The sequence below is a fragment of the Notechis scutatus genome, chromosome 1 (genome assembly GCF_049901735.1).
Source record: "Notechis scutatus isolate UNSWTSFEM ecotype Mainland chromosome 1, rNotScu1.2, whole genome shotgun sequence".
In the NCBI taxonomy this organism is placed as follows: domain Eukaryota; kingdom Metazoa; phylum Chordata; class Lepidosauria; order Squamata; family Elapidae; genus Notechis; species Notechis scutatus.
The window spans coordinates 251,406,365-251,427,978 of record NC_142009.1 but is presented as its reverse complement, the minus strand read 5'-3'; the positions used below and the strand labels follow the sequence as shown (position 1 = coordinate 251,427,978).

Here is a 21,614-nt window from a genome sequence, read left to right as displayed (position 1 = left end):
GTGGCCTTTTCACACGTTCCTTCCAAAGCAGTGTTTGTCCCCAAACACTGGGCTCAGCACAATGGCATTCCTGTTCAACACCCCCACCAACAGCACAACTACATATCAAGAATGCTAATGAGATAGGACAAGCCCTTCACTGGAAGTGTTAACTGCTTTCATGTTTATGCTTTTTCCACACTTACTAATAGACTTCAATATTCCTGCCATAGTGTTGGATAATTTTGTTGTGTAGGAATCTGTTTCTGCAGAAAATACATTAGATATCTTTTGTTAAAGGTGCTAGGTGTGTTGTTAAGACTGTAGTTAAATAAAAACAATACTTGTTGTCTTATCTCTAATATAAATCATATGCACAAATAAAAAACAGTTTCAAATATCTTTCCATTTTAGAAATTCAATGAAACACATATTATTCTCAGAAATCTTGATAGTCTTAAAGTTCATTTCCTCCAAATCAAGTACCTCACTCAGATTCTTACAAAACATTCTTACTTCATGCAGTTACTAAAATATAAAATACGTATAGCGTGACTGTGTTTAAAACAAGAGGAGGAGGATAGTTGTCTTCAGTGCCCTCAGAGAATGAAACATAATCTTCCCAACAAGTATTCCCAACCAATTTTCTTCTTTCAATTAATCCACTGTATTTCAGTAAAAAGCACTCAAGATTCTGTGCCCTTTTTGAGTTGTTTGAGAACTGAATGTTTTTATTTCATTCAGTTCTCTACACTAAAAGGGTAAGATTCAATAAGCTGCAAACCTACATATTATTGTTGGCAGATTGACCTCTAGGGAAAATAATATATATTGTTTTTGTGGTTGTATTGTGAACATGTTAATATAGATTGACTAAGCTATTAGAGGAAATATTTTAATGGGACCATCAATTGATATTATATTATTTTGAATATTTTATCTGCAGTCCAAACCCTCTCAAAAATAAGCACAGCTAATAGCAGGTACTCTTTAATATTTTAATACTGCTGGCTTTTTAATTAAGATGGTCACAATTACTACATAATATAAAATAGAAACAGGTGCAGGTAAGTAAAATCCTCAGCTGAGAAACAGGCACATCTTGCAGTTATAACATCATAGCAGCTGTAACTCAAAAACATCCCCCTGAAACAATTTGCCTATTAAAATTTTGTGATTTCACATATTAGTTTAGTAAAGATGAGGAAAATACACCACATATGTGCTGATGAGATGCTTCTGACATATGCCAACATGGCCTCATTCCTATTCAAGAGGAGTGACTGATTTGAACACTCACAATATCTTCTGGCAAGACACAGTTGTGATGGGAATAATAGGACAGCCCATGAGCTGCAGGATGTGCCATGTTTGTGCCATATTTGGATTCTTACATTCACAATCAAAATATGAGCTATTGATATATGGCAGACCATATCTGCTGACTGCACTTTTTAATATTAATACATGCTGACAGTGATTTGTAATCCAACTACACTTTTGCAACAGCACAAATCCCACCCTATGGGAATGAAAAATTTGCTGATTTCTTTTACAGTCCTTTAGCATATCTGTGAGAAAATCCCATGATTTTCAGAATTATAAACAACTTTAGATGGGAGAAAGTAACTGTAAGTATATTAGAATGCAGCTAATGTTTTGGACTGTCATAAAATGGGGGATAAGAAAAAGCAGGAGGAGGAGTTAATTTTCAAAATGTGATTAATAAACATAAGTACAACCATGCCAAATTTCTATCATGTTAGCTTTAAAGGTGAAAATATGTAACTACACAGGACTTTTATGTTTGAAAGCCACTGCGTGAGTTTGGGCTACTCACTTTCTGTTCCCTATCTACTTCACAGGGTTGTGGTTTTGGTGGATAAAAAGATGGGGAGGATTATGTATGTGACCCTTGTTTATTAAAATCAAACTAGGATATAAATGTAATAAGAAATGTATTCATTTACTACTATTAACTTAAACCTATCAAATATGGTTAAAAGAAAAACAAATTAATGCATAGTCCTTCGAGCATATGCTCTTCTTTCTAAATTCAAGTTGGTGAAGATTTTATAAAAATGTTTTCTATTCTCCTATATGAAGCACTCTTAAAATCCTTTCCATATATCAATATGGAAATTATTTGATGTAAGCAAAGAAATAAAATACATGAAAATTGCAATTATGCTGTAGAATTATGTTTGCATGTATTGATGAATACAAACACTGAAAATAATAGCAAATATAATTTTTTCACTGTTAACTTTACTTACAATAATAGTGATTAAACTTTGAATTGCATTAGAGACATATCTCATTTTAGGAAACAGGGTCTTTACTGGAGCTATCATATACCTTCTTCATGTTTGCATCAAAAAGTTTTTAACTGGTAAAAAATGGTTTTAAAGATAAGGAACCATTTTTGTTCTGTTTTGTTTTAATTCACAGTGTTAAAAGCCAACATTTGTGAAGCCAAATATTTGTGATATACCCATATATTCCCTATCTTTGATTACTACATCACTATTAGTTCAGCAACAAAATAATTTATTCCAAAATAAATGCTCATTTCTCTTTATGGATCTAAACAGCAGGAGGTGCTGTATAAAAAGCATATACTTGCTTACCCATCCCTTCTAAAGACTGAGAGCATGCTTAAATCATGCTTAGTGCATGGCCTGAAATATACTGTAAATCTTTTATTTCTGACCAGTTTTCCTGCCTTGCATTTTCAAATATCTTCTAAATATAAAATTGCATGGGTACACATACACACACACACACACACACACACACACACACACACGTTCCATGTAAGGTTAGCATGCATGCTCCATTTCAGTTCAGCTTCATTACACATTACACAGAAAAACATTGAAATATATGTCTGTTAAGAAAAATATAGACATTCGCTATGGACAAAATGCTGATTAACTACATTGGTGAGACTTTTTGTCTATAGTAACATGGAAATAAATACTTACTGTTATGTATAGAAATTAAATATATTCTATATCCCTAACAAGTCTATCATGACTGACTTGCAAATCACTGAAGGCTTCCCTTCAGAGCAAACAATTAAGAGAGAAAAAGGCAATTCTTGGTTATGTTTACATGCATAATTTCTTTAAAAATGTGAAGTATATTTCAGGTCTAGCTAACATTAACTGGACCCTCCTAGCAAAATATAAGTTATGAAAAAGTACATATACTCAACTATAAGTTATCTTAAGCAGAACAAGTAGAAATTATTTCCATAGCAGTTTGTCTGCTAGAGCACAGTGCAGCACTCAAACATTAGCTGTATAATTTCTTACACAGAATGACATACACCTTTAATATACAGTTCAACTACTTATAAAATACACAGTGTATTGTACAGCCTGTCACATTTCCTTATCAAAAAGTGTCACAGCTTCTACAAGTAACATAATTAATAATGGAAAAGAAAAAAATGAGACTGGATAACTCACCTGTTCACAGTAGTTTTTTGCAGATTTTAATCGCTGGTACAAGGCCAACAATACTCCTTGGATATATATCTTCGCTCCAGTGGGACTAAAGCCTTCTCCTTTAGAAACCCAAAGAGGTCCCCATAAAGGCGTGATGGAATTTTGCAGACATTTCTCAAGCATAGGAACTGCACAGAGAAAAGGAAATGGAAGGAGAGATTTTTGTTTTTTGATCCAGCTAAAACACATATGGTGAATGGTGTCTCCCAGACCAGAACTGTTAACATCTATTATTTTTATCTGCTAGGGGTTGTCTTACAAAATAGATCCTGCATTTCTGGTGTCCACTATGAAGGATATATTTATATTGAGACATCCCCCCCCCCATACACAACTATGTAAGACTCATAAGCCTTGTGCGCACACCTGAATAGTTTTGAAGTGTGTCTAACTAGCTGCACAGAGTGTCATGGTGTGCACTGATTGCCTTATCTTCTCATTTATCACAGATGAGTTGGAACCAACCTTGCTGAAATCTACTTACTGGCATTGTCCTGATAAAATTGCTAAATCCATGTTGTTTTGATGTATAGTTTTCTGTCAAGGAGTATATATGTTTACAGCTGGAAAATGTTGGACAATTGATCATTATTAAAATACAGTAAATGTAAGGATTGTTTTTAAGGTCTATTTTTTAAAAAAATATTTTTTTTTTCTGACAAAAAAAGAATAAAATCTATTTAGTATCATTTCAGGGTTAAGGGTTAAGTGAAGAAGAAAATGAGACCATGTAAATAATATTAACGCTGAGTAAGGCAACTTGTTTTTCATTTTTTGTCATTCCTTCTCACCAGAAGTCAAATACATATATGTTTTTTCTAAATTATATGGAAAGATTTTTATAACCAGCTGTAATATTTATTTTACCAAGACTACATTATGTTAGGTAACAAAAGTCACATGTTTGATAACAGAATTTGTTCATTTTCTTTTACTCTGCATTTTGAGAATGCTAATAGAAAATGCCTTATCAGTAATAAACTGGAACAAATCTTACTAATTTTAAAGAGCTAGACTCATCTACCATTCGGATAGTTTTCAGTATTCTGTTATATTACCAGTGTGAGGAAGCACCAATGTTTTACAGTGCATTTCCTTTTCTTCCAGTTGCATTGATTAACTTCAGAATCCTTGCACTAAATTCTGATAGGCTGTGAACAAATTAAGTTTAGGAAATGGAAAAGGTCAGCATGCCTATCATTGGATGTGAACAAAGGAAGAAAATAGGAGAATAGTGCAAAGACTTGCTGGAGGGAAAATGAGTTGTAAATACATGTGTGCAGGGGAAGAAGTTCTGTATTTAGTTAGCAGTAGAAGGACTATTTAAATTCTAAAGTGAGAAGTGTATAGTGGAAAGGCAATTGGGATAAATGAACAAAGCTCTACATATGCTCAGGTTTACATTTTTCACTGATTTTAAATAAATAGGAAAGTAGGAAAAATGAAAGGACAATATTGTTCAGTGATAGAGAGACTCACTCTGTGTATGTCTATTTCACCTTACTTATTTTGTTAAAAAAAAAGAATTCTCAATCCTGCATTGATGAACTGATCTTGAGCTAGCTACTTTTCATGGTAAATATCCTCTAAATGACATATACAATGTCATTTTTTCAAAATCTTTTTTCCTATTACTTGTCATTGTGAGAAGCAACCAACACCACTCTTTTTTAGTCACATTCCTTGAAGATGAGAAATACATTACAGAGATGTGTGATACTGGAGGACGGTGGTGTGGAGACCCTGTAAGATTATTTCCTCAGTTACTACAGGCCCAAAATCATGTCCATGTGCATCAAGCCACAATATTGTAAGTGAGCAGGATTGACATACATTACAACAGAATGCAGAGCTTCAAAATAATAGGTTTTCACCCAGGGAATGCCAACAAAAAGTGTGCAACAAGTAAAAATAAAACAAAGATTTAAAAAAAGTTTTTAAAATATATTGTGGTTGTTTCCATCATCCACAGGATTTGCTATATGATATTATGTTTCTCTGTTTGTTTATTTGGTTATTTATTTATTTAGTTTAAGCAATATGAGAAAACAAGTATAATTCTAAATATAACATATAAACATATAATTATAAACAGGTATAAGTATATACATAATAAATGAGTATGAATAAATGGTAACAGTAGGACAGGGATGGTAGCAGTGATGGGATTCAAAAAAAATTAATACCGGTTCTGTGGGCGTGGTTTGATGGGTGTGGCAGGGGAAGGATACTGTAAACTGTCCAGTCAGAGGTGGTATTTGCCGGTTCTCCGAACTACTCAAAATTTCCACTACCGGTTCTCCAGAACTGGTCAGAACCTGCTGAATACCACCTCTGGACAGTAGGCACGCTAGTGCACTTATGCATGCCCCTTACAGACCTCTTAGGAATGGAGTGAGGTTCATGGTAGACAGTTTAAGGTTAAAGTTTTGGGGGTCTGAGGATATAACAACATAGTTGGATAGTGAGTTCCAGGCATTGACCACTCTGTTGCTGAAATCGTATTTTCTGCAATCGAGTTTGGAGCAGTTTACTTTGAGTTTGTATCTATCGTTTTCCTGTGTGTTATTGTGGTTGAAGCTGAAGTAGTCATTGACAGGTAGGATATTGTAGCAGACAATTTTGTGTACTAAGCTTAGGTCAGGCTGTAGGCAGCATAGTTCTAAGTTGTCTAGATCCAAAATTTCTGGTGGCATAAGGTATTCTATTGTGGGTTGAGGAGGGAAGTACTATTCTCATGAAATACCTCTGGACTCATTCAATTGTATCAGTGTCCATTATACAGTGTGGATTCCAGCAGATGAGCTGTATTCATGAATTGGTCTGGCGAAGGTTTTGTATGCCCTGGTTTGCAATTCAATGTTACTGGAGAAGAAGCTTCACAAAATTAGGTTAACATCTCTTAATGACTTTTTGGCAATGCTGTTACAGTGAGCTCTGGGGCTTAGATTTTTTAAAATGAGTTCTCCAAGGTCGTTGACAGAGTGAGGGTCATCTACATGGTCATATCCACCCAGTTTGTATTTAGTGTTCTGACTTTTCTTGCCAATGTGTAAGACAGAGCATTTATTGTTCTTTATAATACCATTTTGTTCAACCGCTGCTTTTTTCATTTATTTATTTTATTTATTTTATTTGTCAATCACTTAGAAGACAATAGGTATAAGTATAAACATGAGTAGGAATACAGGAAATAGGTACAAATAAATGGGGACAATAGGACACGGATGGTAGGCATTTACAGAACTCTTAGCAATGGGGTGAGGTCAATAGAGGTTAGTTTGAGGTTAAAGGAGTGGGGGTTAGAGGATGTAACAACAGAGTCAGGTAGTGCATTCCAGGCATTGACCACTCTGTTGCTGAAATCGTACTTTCTGCAATCGAGTTTGAAGCAGTTTACATTGTGTTTGTATCTGTTGTGTGCTCTTGTATTGTTGTGATTGAAGCTGAAGTAGTTGACTAGTAGGACATTGTAGCAGATAATTTTGTGTGCTACACTTAAGTCTAACCATAGGCAGCGTAGTTCAAGGTTGTCCAAGCCCAAAATCTCAAGCCTGATGATATAGGATATTCTGTTGCGAGCAGAGGAGAGTAGTACTCTTCTCATGAAATACTTCTGGACTCGCTCAATTGTATTAATATCTGATATGCAGTGTGGATTCCAGACTGATGAGCTGTATTCAAGTATTGGTCTGGCAAAAGTTTTGTATGCTCTAGTTAGCAATTCAATATTTCCGGAGGAGAAGCTTCGTAAGATTAGATTTACAACTCTTAATGCCTTTTTGGCAATGCTGTTACAGTGAGCTCTGGAGCTTAGGTCATTAGATATGAGTACTCCTAGGTCCTTGACAGAGTGAGGATTATCAACGAGGTCATATCTGCCTAGTTTGTATTTGGTGTACTGATTTTTTTTACCAATGTGTAGGACCGAGCATTTGTTGGTTGAGATTTGGTGTTGCCAGATGTTTGATCATTCAGACACATAGTCAAGGTCACTTTGAAGGATAGTAGCATTGTCAGTGGTGTTGAATAGTTTTACGTCATCCGCAAAGAGGATACAGTTGCTTATAAGGTGATTGCAAAGGTCATTTATATAGAGTATAAAGAGTGTGGGTCCTGGAATGCTGCCTTGAGGGACACTGCTGTTAACTGGAGCAGGGTTTGATATAGCGCCTGTTGCCTGTTTGACAGGAATGCAGTAATCCACTTATGAAGGGATCCGGAAATGCTGTAAGAGTTTAGTTTTAACAGTAGTTTGTCATGTACCATTGAATCAAATGCTTTGCAGAAGTCTATCTAAATTGCATCTATAGCTTTACCCTGGTTAAGTAGAGTACTCCATATGTTTTTGCAGTGTAGGAGTTGTAGATTGCAGGACATTTTTTTCCTGAAACCAAATTGCTTTTGGAGAGTAGGTTGTTTGACTTTAAGTGGAGAGTAATGAATTGCTTAATGATTGATTCCATGACTTTGCACGTGACACAACACAGTGAGATTGGTCTGTAGTTTTCAACCAGGCTGGGGTCACCTTTTTTGAAGATAGGGATGACCGTAGCTAAGGACCATAGGTTTGGTAAGGAGCTGGTTCTGAATGATATTTCATATATAAAGCTTTGGGGTTTCGCTATGGCAGAGGAGAGCTTTTTTAAGAAGTATGCACATAATCCATCAGGGCCAATAGATAGGGATGGTTTTAGGTTTTGTAGTGCCTTTTCTACTGTAAAGTCAATATGTACTATCTTCTGTAAAGTCAATATGTAGTAGGTTATAAATTACAGCCATATATTATATGGCTGTAATTTCTTTTGAAAGATCTTCAACATGTCTTGTGATTAGAATATTCTTTTAAATTTCCCTTTTAGGGATTAGAGTATACAATAGGTATCTCTTTTTTGGGCCTTTTCCATATTTGTTGGCAGATGCCATCTCTGTAATCCCTGAGTCATTGGGAATTAGGCATATAAATGTAATGTGTTGTTACTATTATTAGACAATAGGTCAGGATATATTGCAGGAATCTAAATAATTTATAATACAGACTCAAAATTGGGGCAATGGGAAAAGCAGAACAAGTATCATTTCAAACACATCATTATATTTGCAAGGCAATGTAGGAGAGAGCTCATGTTGTAAGGTTTAACGATTATGTGCTTGTCCTGCAGGCAGTGGGACTTCTAAACTGGAGGATTAAAAGATAGGTCCTCTAAATCTCCATGAATCAATATATAATATATTGATTATTATATATTATTATATATATTATAATAAACATATAAAACAGTGTATAAAATTAATATTAGAATATTAAATTAAGATTTTAAATTTTTTTTATGAGATTATAACATTATAAAATATCAAAGAAATAAAAAAATCCAAAATGGTCATTTAACAGTGGTTAATAAAGGTAGGAGAGCTCTCATGGCACCATCCAGCCCCACAATTGCACAGTCCATTGTGTTCCCCATGCAAGGGTGCAGTGCCTAGTTTTGACCCATTTATAGAAGGCTAGGAAAGTGGGGACCCACCTCACCTCTGAGGGAAGGATTTCTGTAATGCAGGGGCAGTGGTATGGAATGCAACTAAAGTTGCGGAATTTTGTGTGTGGCCTGACTGTTCCTTAGGTTGCTGGGTTTAAAAAAAAAAATCCACCATAATTGTTTCTATAATTGATAGAAACAGTGATCGAACAGAAAGCATGGGTCTTCTGTCCAAGTTCTGACCCAGGCTCTGCATAGATAATTAAGATGGAGGGAAAGGGAAGAATGGCTTTGAGGCTGAGAAGAAGCTGAGAAGAGGAAACTAAGACTAAGGTAAGAACTTACAAGGACTAGGCTGGAAGGGAAGAAGCAAAGTGTAGCTGTGCTTGGAAAGAGAACACCAAAAGCATGAATATCCATAACGATTGGGCAAATTGTGAGATGTGCATTGTGACACAGATTCTATTCCTTACACACTAACAATACAAGATGTAAACTTGGGGCTTGCATTTAGAAGAACTAAATTAAAGCAAGAAAATATTCTTTTTTCTCCTCTCTTAACCTGTAGTGAATGAGAGTTCTTATTTCCAATAAAATGAAGTGATAAATTTGTAAATTCTATCATTGTGTTATCTTCTATACAGATTGGAAGTAAACAATTAAAAGTAGTGTTTCTCGCCTAATCCAAACCTCAGTGTGGGTGTGTTGTGTTTGTATCATATAAATACATTTTTAACACTATAAAATGAAAAAAATCTCTGCCTATGGGCATGCATAAGGGTTTTGTTTGTTTATTTTTTGCTTCATCCAATTACTTGCTCTTATCTAGTCATGACACATATGAAAATAAGAAACATTCTAACCTACACAGACGATTTCAGACACTAGATTGCTTGTCCTTTTCAGCAGGTAGTAGCCTGCCATGTTTTACATACATTGCAATCTCAGATTTTTTTTAGTTTACATCTCGTGTAGAATACATGTCACAAACACTCCTTGTTGTAAATCTTTTTCTTTGTTTATCTTTTTGTTTGCTGCCACCACTTTTCTGGTTTAGAAATTTTGTAAATGTTCAAGCTAATGTAAGTACGTGGAACATGGGGAAAACATTTGATTAAGACAGAAAAGAACATAATTTTATTACATAACATCAATTTTTGTAAACAGGCTCCATTACTTCATTTTTTCAGTAATTCAGTTATTGCATTAATATTAATCTCCAGTATTTCCGTTAATGCATCAATATTAAACTAGCCTCACATTAAAAATATTCCTAATATTGTCTCTCTGACAGGGGGCATGATTTCCAGGAGAGAGACTTTGAGACTCCCTCAGATTTGTCCTTCCATCTGAACTTCTCAATCACTCTATCTCAGATCTTCCTTCTTGCTGGAGCATCATCTGGAAGGAGGTGCCTTACTTTGCCTTTGCCACCCTCCAATCATCACAGTATGTTGCAAAAGTGAAGACGGATGTCACCAAATCCAGTAAGCTCAGAAGGGATCACAGTTGGTGCACTACACTTAACTGCATGGCTTCCTGTCATAGCCCCCACTTGACAATTAATTGGCATCTGCAGATCAAGGAGAGTTCTGCTATTGCAGATCTGCTTTCCAAAGAGTGCAATATTCAAAATGAATTTATTCTGAAATCCAATCTCTTAGTTACCAAACATTCACCTAATCTGGATTTAATTGCAGATTGACTTCCCCCATCTGGCATGTTACTGAATTTATGCAACATTCAAGAGTACAAGTTGAATGGTAAGAAGTAGTAGAGCTGTATGCAATCTGCATACAAAGAGCATGTGATACTGCAGGTTCAGTTCAGAAGAGGTAGTTCAGGACAAGTGACAGCATAAACATTTATCATGTTTGGAAATCATTAAAACTATCATTTTATAGATGACATGGCTTTTAATATGAGGCTTTTGCTGCAGCCATGCAATCCTGGAAATAGGTGCAACTCCTGTAATAAATCACAACAGGTGCTGTGTTCTAAGGTACCCTTTCCAAACCCAATCAAAACATTCCTACTGTGTACAGCTATGGCCCTACTCCAAAAGAACCTTCCTCAGCAGTGTCACATAGATACAAATCAGCAGGTGAGATGAGGAAGGAGGAATCCCGTGGAGATATTATTACTTCATCACTCTGGATATCAAACAGTAATCTTCCAATATCATTTTATGGACTTAATAGTGTGTCTATAATCTCTCTGTGCCAGAGAGTTCAGATGAATACTCTGATAACACTTCCTGGTATCAAGTGTTTGAGGAAGAGCAGTAGGCCCATATTATTTCCATACTGTTTCTATCATAGGCCACCCCCTAAAGGCCACCCCCTCTATCATAGGCCACCTCCTAAAGCAATTTCTCTACCATATCCCAGCTGAAAACCCAATAGAAATGATCAGATAATTACTATCATCAAGATTGTGTGAAGCTTCTTTGGTCACTTTTTGTTTTTGAAATTGTAAATATCACAGGATCCTGAAAGATGAACATCCTCTCTCCACCATCCAGTCAGAGCTGAAGAAGCTTCTTGGATGAGAAGCAAAACGTCTTGAAAGAAAAACAAGAAAGTCCAGTTGCCTCCAGAAAAACCACCTTTGGGACAACCATGACCTGAACAACTGAGAATCTCTATAGACATTTAGCTATACCCTTTGGGATGAGTACTCTTTGAATGTATGGGAGTATGAATGGATTTCCAGAAAAATTGTGGACTCCAGGAACCATTTGTACTTCAGTTGGAGATGCAGACAACATGGAGTCATCCCCAACAGCCTGTGTCTGTCTTCAACAGTGAAGGGACACAAAGCAGAAAACATCCTGCTGCCAAGAAGTCTCCACACACATTTGCACTAGTCAGGTGACCCTGAGGACACAGATAAACTTCCAAGTGGCTTCAATGACTGTCTAAAAGAATGCAAATGAACAGCTGTCTGCAAGGAATATAAATCCTTCCATTCCCCACCATCCAGTCACAGCTTGAAGAAGCTTCTTAGATGAGAAGCAAAATGTCTTGAAAGAAAAACAAGAAAGTCCAGTTGCCTCCTGAAAAAAAATCTTTGGGACAACCATGATCTGGATGACTGAGAATCTCCATAGATAACCTCTCTCCAAAACAGATCAGGCTGAGTGGAGAAGCTGGACTGAAAGTATTTTGTTGAAGTCTGCCTTTTGAACATTAGCTGCAAGGGACTTCTAATATACCTATCAGTGGGTGAAGAAAATGTCCAACAAGAGGAGAGATTAAAGATATGAACGTATAGGTATTCTTTGACATAAAGCCACAACTGGGACCAGAATTTCCATTGCTAAGCCATGGTTGTTCTAAGCAATAGCTAAGTGAAGCACACCCAATTTTATGACATCATTTGCCACACTTTTAAGTGAATCACTGCAGTTATTAAAGTGAATCTCTTATGTTTGGCTCTTGAAATCTACAGAAGCAGTTAGTTGTAGCAGAAAAAGTTAAGTTAGAGCCTTTTGATACAAGATAGTATGTAGGGTAGATAAAGACACAGAACAGTAGAAATAAAACTTTGGGGAATTCTAAGTACATTCTGATTATTGTTTTTCTCCCCTTTTAAAGAATGTTGTCTCTACAGCACTTATTTAATTCGGTAATATCAATGTTATACTTAGCTCCACCCTCCTCAGAACAATTGTACAGGTTGCTAAAGAACAGAAAAGTGCAAAGCATTACATCTCCAGAAATAGTTTGTGCATAACTATTAAAGAGTCCTTGTTTTATTTTTAAGTTTAATGAGAAGTTGAGCTATTAAGATTCTTCTTTAGAATTCATCCTCAATGTCTTCTAATTGTGTCCTCTATATAAGTCTTAATTAATACATGACTGATTGATCTTTGGGTACCTTTGTATTTAAGCTTTGCTAAGTATACCATGCACACTACAACTATCATTTTGCTCAAGTACTCATAACATGTTCAAAATTTAAAGCCCCAAAACAAACATGTTTCTAAGAATCAACCATTCTCCAAAATTTCTCCAAATTCTCCTTTCCGGGTGAGAGATTGTACTACAGTAAATAGTGTAAGCATTCATACTAATGATGGATAACTAAAAGGGAAGGAAAGTTGATGAAATATTGGGCAAAGTAACTCCTCACATAGTTGCTAGCGAGTCTGTAATTTATGAGATCACAAGGAAATAAAGTGCTGAAAATATAAACATCACATTTGGCATGATTAAGCTGTATTATGACACAGGTCTTTGAGGTTTTCATTTTTTATTTCCTAATGAAAAAGTTGTCTACTTACAAGGTTAGGGTCAACATTTCATTTGCTACCTTTGAAACATCAAACCTCGGAAAAACACCAACAACTTGTAAAATGCAGCTGTTACTATATTTCTTTCAACAAGAAATGGTCGACTATTTCCAAAACCCAAAATTATTAAAACCTATTTCTGTTATTTTTTCCCCTCAATAATTGAGAATGGAAGGGTGCAGAATGGGTGAAATTCCTTTGCTGTCTGCTAATCCCATTAGTGTCTGTACTGTTTAAATGTTGAGTTGCTTAATAAATTTTAATTAATATAAATATTTCCTTATTTTCTGATCATTTTAATGGCATTTAATGAATTCAAAAGGGCATTTTAAGAAATATTTTAACTGCCTGGTGATTATATTAGACAATGAAGTATTATTTAGTATCTGCGCCCCATTTTGCTTTAGATAACAAATAAATGAGGATTAGGATGCAGGAAGATTGATCATACTGTTTTCCTTAGAAATAGGTGTATGAAAACACTTTTAAACAATCAGCTTCACTCGTAAACAGAATATCTACACATCTTAGTGATATGACAATTCTGCCCATAGGAATGTTTTCCAGGGCATTTCTTTATTCATCAGTGGAACAACTTGCCTCCAGAAGTTGTAAATGCTCCAACACTGTAAGTTTTAAAGAAGAGATTGGATAACCATTTGTCTGAAATGCGATAGAGTTTCCTGCCTAAGCAGGGGGTTGGACTAAATCCCTTCCAGCTCTGTTATTCTATTCTATATTTATATAAAACAGTAATATAGCAACCTACCACTATTAGTTTTGTGTACATAAGAGAGACTTGTAAGCACCAAATTAATATTGGCTGCTGAATCTCTAATTTGTTTTACAATCATACAGGCTCAATTTATATCTGTTCATGGTTTTCCTCATGAAAAATTATGATTTAAATTATTAAACAAATACTTAAAGGAAAATCATGACAGAAAATATCTAATGTTTAAAGATTCTGAAAACTGAAAGAACCTCTAACTTCAGCAGTTGTCATTAAATTAATTTAAGCACATTTTCTTCAGATTTGTTCTTGATGTTAATGATGAAGACAAATATAACCAAGGAAAGGAAAAAAGGGAAATATATAATGCATTGAATATAACAATATGCTTTGACTGTTGCATCGACTAATTCTGATCCCTAAGATAGTCCCCTCTAATTGCCTGGGAATTGAACTTTTTGAAATAAAGAATATGTCTGACATACATCTTTATTTCTTATGTTCATGATAAGGCTTTGATAGTCAAGATGTATAGTTAGTTGCATATACTTTTTTCCTGCTATTTTGGCAATGGCTGTACAACTCTGTCCTCCCAGCTATTGGTGTACAATATTCAAAAGTGTGGTCTGCAGACTCAGCCAGAGTGACTGAGAGAACACATGCTATATTAAATGATCCCGACATATTTTACTCAAACAAAACTAATCTAACAGCTGTTGTGTACTTTTGTTTACATGTTATATGTCAAATCTTATTGTCCCCAAGGTACTTATGAGAGAAGCTTTAGCAATCATTCTCTTAAATACTGATGCCTATCCGAATTTGGATTTTTCCACTATTGAACAGAATGACAAGCACATGATTGCTGTACTTAAAGCAATCTTTCACAGCTGCCTTGCTTCTTCAGTGATCCCATTAAATTGACGGCAGATGCCTGTGGGGTCTGCAGTGTTACATACTACTTCACAAGATGCTGATTTATACAATTCCATTGAATGGTACATGACTTTATTGGGAAAGAAGCATTTCTTTGGTCATTTTATACTCTACCTGAGTAAATGTAATTTAGATACTCATTCTTCTTTCTTCAAAAAGAGCTCACGCTTATGTTAATTGTTTAGAAGTTTTTGAACTCTAGTGTGCAAATGGTTAGCAGGCACGAAATCTCTTCATTTCTAAAATGCATCATGAGTCATGTCTTTTCTAAAACTGAGTGAAGTTGCTGTCCATTAAATATGCTGGCACATCTTCTGCTTGAGCAAGTGGACCAAAATGGTGTGAATTGTTAATGCCTTACTGCTTTGGTTCACGGCTTGTGATTGATCATTTGTAACTATATCTACTCCTTGTTCCATGAAATCAAGTATGGAGTAATGGGTTCATCAGATTTTTAGGTTAAATTGAGAGTGAAGAGGTACTGTGTGTAGAAATAAGAGTTGCCATGTTCAGGGCTGGCCTTCTAACAGCATGGATTCTAAAGACGATATTCAAAACCACTTCGCTCATCATACGCTCACTGATTCTGAATAGGTCCTATTTGCAGAGGACATTTGGTAGTTTTCCAATAGACTTTATGCTTCTTTCCTACTTTTATCACTTAACCTATTTTCTATGTTAAAAAGTCTAAAGAGGTTAAAGTAGAAAATAAACATATTACAATATATGTAAAAGTAGAAATAGCTTTTAACTATAATCCAATTCTCTTTTGCTTTTAGGGTATGCCATGCAGATAGATAACTCAAAAAAAGACAAAGACAATCCAGCATTATAATTTTAAAATGACCACAACCTTTTCATTATGATTTAAGCTTCAAATTAGTAAAACTAGTTATGTTTACATTTAGTATTTTTCATAGAGTATAACTTGACCAGTTACTATTGCATGTTAGCTGACTATGCTAGGTGTTAACTAGAATCACAGAACAGAAAAACATAAAATTGGAACACAATAGATTTTAGTTAAGAAACAATAAAACATTTTAAATCTTACTAATTATAGTAGGAAGTTATACAGTTTTTTATCCAGTAAAACCACTGAAATTAGGTGGACAAAAACATGCTAAACATTTCATGAAATTTATCCACTTTTTAATCTGGAGGTTTGAAAGTATATAAAAACTATTACTTTACAAATTATATTATTTGGTTTAGAAACTATTATATCTACTTTATAACAATAACTATCCTACAATAGACTTTGTTAAATGGCAGTATGAATGAAAAATACTGCTAAGCTTCTCATCTGGATGCCCTAATAAACTTATTAAAGAGAATAAACTGTATCAAATTTTAAGTCAGAACATAAGTTACAATAGAATAATGTACATATTAAAGTTTAGATAATGCAATGTATGGATGTGAATTCAGATTATTTTGGTTACAGTGGAAATTATTCTGTTATGCTGCCAAGAAAGTGTTGAATACAATCACGAGGAGATGACCTTGACCTGGGGATAACTTTACCTTTTATTTTAAAGATAGTATATTAAATCTTACTTTCTTTAAAGTAAGGAAATCATGTCGTATTCTTCATCTAAATTTCTGAATAACTCTACATGAGATTTCCAAATAAAAATAATAATTTTATTTGAGCATGCTTAAAAATAACATCCCATATTAATAGCAATAGCACTTAGACTTATATACTGCTTCACATTGCTCTATAGTCCTCTCTAAGCAGTTTACAAAGTCAGTATATTGCCCCAACATGTAATACTTGTTGTATTACTTAATCTGTTCAATATGTATGCTCAATCATCTCCCAAATTTGGGGCCATGAAAACAAAAATTGGGAAGCTAGTAGAAGAGTAATAGTTCATAACCACTAAGACTCATAACTTTTCTTAAGTAGCTTGATATATATGCATAATATATACAGCAACATTAGCAAAAGAATATTTATGTACCCAACTAGAAAGAACTTTGTCAACAAGGGCCTCCTATTTTCTGTATATAACTGAAGAAACGCAATACAAAAGTAATAAATATAAATGAACAGCTGCAGATAAATTAAAAAAAGCAAAGTAATGATGTGTCACTCATTCTATTTCACCTACTGTCAATCATCTTTTTCTCAGCAAGCAATTCACATGTTCACAAGTCAATTAAGATATTCAGTTTTCATTTATTTGGGGGGGGGGGGTTTCTCTCCCACAAGAGGTTTTCTAAGAATATGTTGTAATTCTGCAGAATTTTAAATTCTTCCAGTTCCACTTATGCCTACCTTGCTAGTAGGATACATGATAAGGTATTGGCTAGAGTATTAACGGCATAGAGATTTGGGAAACCAAGGACTTAATGATCAAGTGGTGTGAGCAGAAAAATATTGCAATGTAATTTGATAATCATGTTACTGGTGCCTATAAAGTATTTGAAAATAAACAAGTTAGCATATTGCTATTTTATTTAATATATTTTATTTAAAAAAAATATGCATACTGATTTGTATCCTATATTTTTTCCAAAAGATAGGACAGAAAACCCCAGGCAACTATTGCAGATGTTGAATGATTTCTATTTGAAGGGAGAAAGGGAGAAAGAAAGAAGACACAATATAGTCAATATATAAATGGTTGTTAGCTATTAAAGTTAGTGCATTCCTAAACTGTACTATGACAGAGAAAATCCACCAGTACTTTTGAGCTAATAGCAATAGTACTTAGACATATATACCATTTCATAGTGCTTTATAGCCCTCTCTGAGTGGTTTACAGAGTCGGCATATTGCCCCCAACAATCTGGGTCCTCATTTTACTGACCTTGGAAGGATGGAAGGCTGAGTCAAACTTGAGACAGTGAGAATTGAACTTCTGGCAGTTGGCAGAAATAGCCTACAACACTGCATTGTAATCCCTACACCACCGTGCAATTTAGGGGGAGGAGGGAATCAGGCAAGATGATAGAGGGAAAAATGGTAAGAGTAACAAAAAATTCACTGAAAAATAGTACAATTCTGCTACAACATTCAAACTGGAACATAAGAGCTAAGCACTCAGGCTTCCTGCCATATGTTATAGTTACTATAGAGTGAATTCTAATGACAGCTTCTGCATAGGCCAAACCCCTACACTCAGAGACCAAAATGAAGAATATAAGAATCTTCTAACCTAAATAATATCTGACAATTATCCCCAGGTTCTGCTGTTGTTTTAGTTACATTAACTTTATTTGATGACCTCTTCCAAGATTTGTGTTAGTCCATCACCAAAATTCATCTCTATTGGCTGATTATGTAAAATATAAAGTTCTCCAGTCCTCCTTTGCCATATTTCACTCTCCACAATCCTTGAATCTTTGATCTTACACTCAGCTACCATCAATCTTCTCTACCTTCATTGATGATATTTGTGTGTGTCATTAATTACATGGAAATGTATTTCCCGTCTGCTGCTGTCCATTGCATCTAGAAAATTTTTTGACTATACCATATTGCATGAGGTTGCTATGTTCTGGACAATTATTTAAGTTTTTTGGAAATCCATATCTCCTCTCAGAAACCTCCTTACAATTGTATTTACAGATTAAATGTAAACAAAGCCATGCTGTATGGACAAGAAATCCAGGAAGTTATGTTATTCTTAAGTTGGTATTCTTTTTATGAACAGGGGTTTAAGTCATTTTTGTAAGTTTACAAATGAATAACTTTGAGATTGAGCTCAATATGTGGAAATGCAAGACAGTGAGCTTTTGGTCAGCTTGGTAGCAGTTAGACTGAAGATTGACAGAGATGTTCCCTGCAAATTCCAAATAGGCAAAAAGATTTACAAGGCCATGATCAAATTGTAGTCTTAACACAAAGATATATATAAAAAAAACTATTTAAGCTTGTGTTATAAAGGTTTAGGGAATAGTCTGTAACCCTCATTATTTTTTATAATTGTCTTTTAATATTCAGTTTTATTACATCTCCAACACTGTACAGAGGTTCGTTTTCCTGTCTCCTGTTTGACCTCAAATGCCTTTTTACTCTATTTTCTTTTTTTCCTGCAAAGGCCTAAGAACTGTATCCAAATTCCCGTGACACAGAATAACTTTTACTCCTTATTTTGGTTGTCACTCTCATCCACTGAGCTTATATCTTTGATTTTCTTCTTCAAGAAGATCAGTTTCTTTTCTGTCAGTTCCTGTTCTAATCCTTTGATCTAACACACCTTCATCTTCTCTTATGAATTGAAATGTATCCAATTACTGCCACAATTCTTGAAACTCTTTCTTCAAATGTTGCTATGAGCATGTCACAAATATATGTTGTCTTTTTCTCAGGTAAGAACAAACATACTAGAAGCATTATAGATGGCAACCTCAAAGTGATGTTTATTCAATTTCACTTCAGTTTTTTAAATCAACAATAGTGACTCTCATCAATTCTTATAATTAAATGCTCTCAGTCCTCTGAGAAGACATGTGTTAAAAATATTTGTATTAAGTATACCAAAGTTTGCTGACACACTTTTGCTAACTGTTTCGATTTGTCCATTTAATAAAACATGAAAATCATCTGTTTTATCTGTCTAGCTACATTTTGTGCTTGGAAAAATATTTCTTTCTCCCTCTCCCTCCCCCCTCCCCCCCACCCCCACACACATAAACCCAAGCACCATTGGTACCTTCAGCATGAGATATTTGGCAAATCACTAACAGATTCAGCTGGGCTTATGTAAAGAACAATATAGGAGTTCAACCCTATATTGATACCATTGCCAAATTAACTTTTATGAGAAACCCAATAATACACTTATTTTTGCGGGTGTTTAATTTTGCTGCAATGATCTAGACCTTTTGAGGAGTTGTTTTTCTTCTTCTTTTTTCTTCTTGTCAATTACTATACAAGTTGTCCTTTCCTGTTACAGCCAAGTAATTTAAACACATGCATATGTGCACATAGAAATAAAAACTAAAAGGTACTCTATAATAATGCTAGTCCAATTAGGAATAGTGAAAAGGGTAGTATTCAATAGTATTCAGATGAAAATTAGAAGTAGCAACCTTAAATGAGTTAAATTCCCATTGTACAAGAGATTTTATAGGAAAACTCTTGAAAATGCTCTGGTCATTGAATAAATATGATTTGATTGATATGAAAATTTCAGTTTACTATTGAAATCATAGGCTACACTGCCCCCAGGGAAACTGTAAGACTTTTTATGTTTAGCATTCAAACATTTACGCATGCATGAACTGGTTGCTTCATTTCATATATTCTACTGTTGCAAATGGTGCAATTCTTACCATTTCGGAGATCTTCCATTTTTTCGCCATCCATATTGTATATATACTTTGCTGGTGAAATAAGGTTCAGTCGCATGGTACAAATATCTAAAAACTTAAAACAAAATCATAACCAGAATCATTAATATTTAAATATTATTGTTTTTTAGAATGAAGTATAAATATATTTAGATGTTAATGGTATCTAAAGTCATTTAGGATCATTTTCAGTAAATCTGAAGATTCACAATATTCTTCCAATCCATCTTTAACAAGTATATTCATTTATAAGAGTGCAAAAAGCTGATTGCCTGAATAATAGAATAACAGGAAAAATAAGCTAGAATCTATGAACTATCTATTTATTTGTTTTAGGCAAATGATAAAAAAAACAAAGAAGAAAAGGAATACAAGATTTTATGCTTTTGCTTCCTTCAACCTATGGCTGATTAAAACACTTTTTCCAGAATGGAAACAAAATTCTAATAGAGGAAAAATATGTAGCTCATGCTTGAACTATAGCGTCTTGGGGATCCCTGAGCCTGGTTGTTTGCTTGCAGACATTTCATTACCAACCAGGTAACATCAGCATTCATGAGTGTGGGGTTTGCTCCTTTTTAATTTACTGCCCTGTCAGTGTTGGCTGGGGTCGTTTTTTTTCCTTGGTAGTTTCTTGATTACGGCATTATTTTCTGCTGGATAGTTTCTAAGGTATTACTTTGAGGTAATACTGCTAGGGATGATAAAAGTGGTGATCCTATGGATATTCCTTTGGATGGGAGGTAGGAAGGTAGGGCAGTAAAGTTTACTCGGATGTAATGCAGATAATTATGCCACAGACCAGAGGAACACAGAAACAGAATTAATTCATAGCACAAACCATAAAGCAACATCTAGAAATTGTAGCACGGCAACACATACAACCAAATACATGAATCTAGTATGTGAACAAAGACATCTTTAAAGTAATAAAAAAGAACAATTAGAGAAGACACATGAAACAATTAAGAAGTTTAAAGGAATACAATTCATTTAGGGAAGAAGAAAACATCAACACACTGCCCTTCCTATATTTCAGCAGTAACAGAGGAAAAGATGGCAAATTAGAAACAAAAATTTAACAAAAAAGCAGCCAAGTGCTCCATTACCAAAGTAACAACCCAACTTCCACAGCAGGAGCAATATTAGAACATTATTCAGATGAACTGAAACACACTACATCAACCTGGAATGCGGCAAAAAGAAAATAATCTATTCAACATAGCAAACAACTAACAGAACAAATCCTTGAAAACCATCAAGCCATCAGAACAATGAAAGCTTCTTAATCTTAGAACATATGGGCAAAATCAATCACAATTTCAATTGGCATCTCATACCAAGTCAAATCCAAAAATACTAAGGAA

The 21,614-nt window shown here is 34.6% G+C and overlaps 1 protein-coding gene across 1 annotated transcript in view; it reads right to left on the bottom strand.

Annotated features, from left to right (window-relative positions):
- The window catches only part of DCDC1 (doublecortin domain containing 1), a 314,173-nt gene that overhangs the window by 237,168 nt on the left and 55,391 nt on the right, over nt 1-21,614 (bottom strand). Inside the window, exons 7-8 of the mRNA XM_087951066.1 lie at nt 20,230-20,323; nt 3,456-3,622 (exon numbers count right to left, since the gene is read on the bottom strand). Of these exons, the coding sequence (XP_087807192.1) occupies nt 3,456-3,622; nt 20,230-20,323 (261 nt within the window). The remainder of the gene's footprint in view (nt 1-3,455; nt 3,623-20,229; nt 20,324-21,614) is intronic.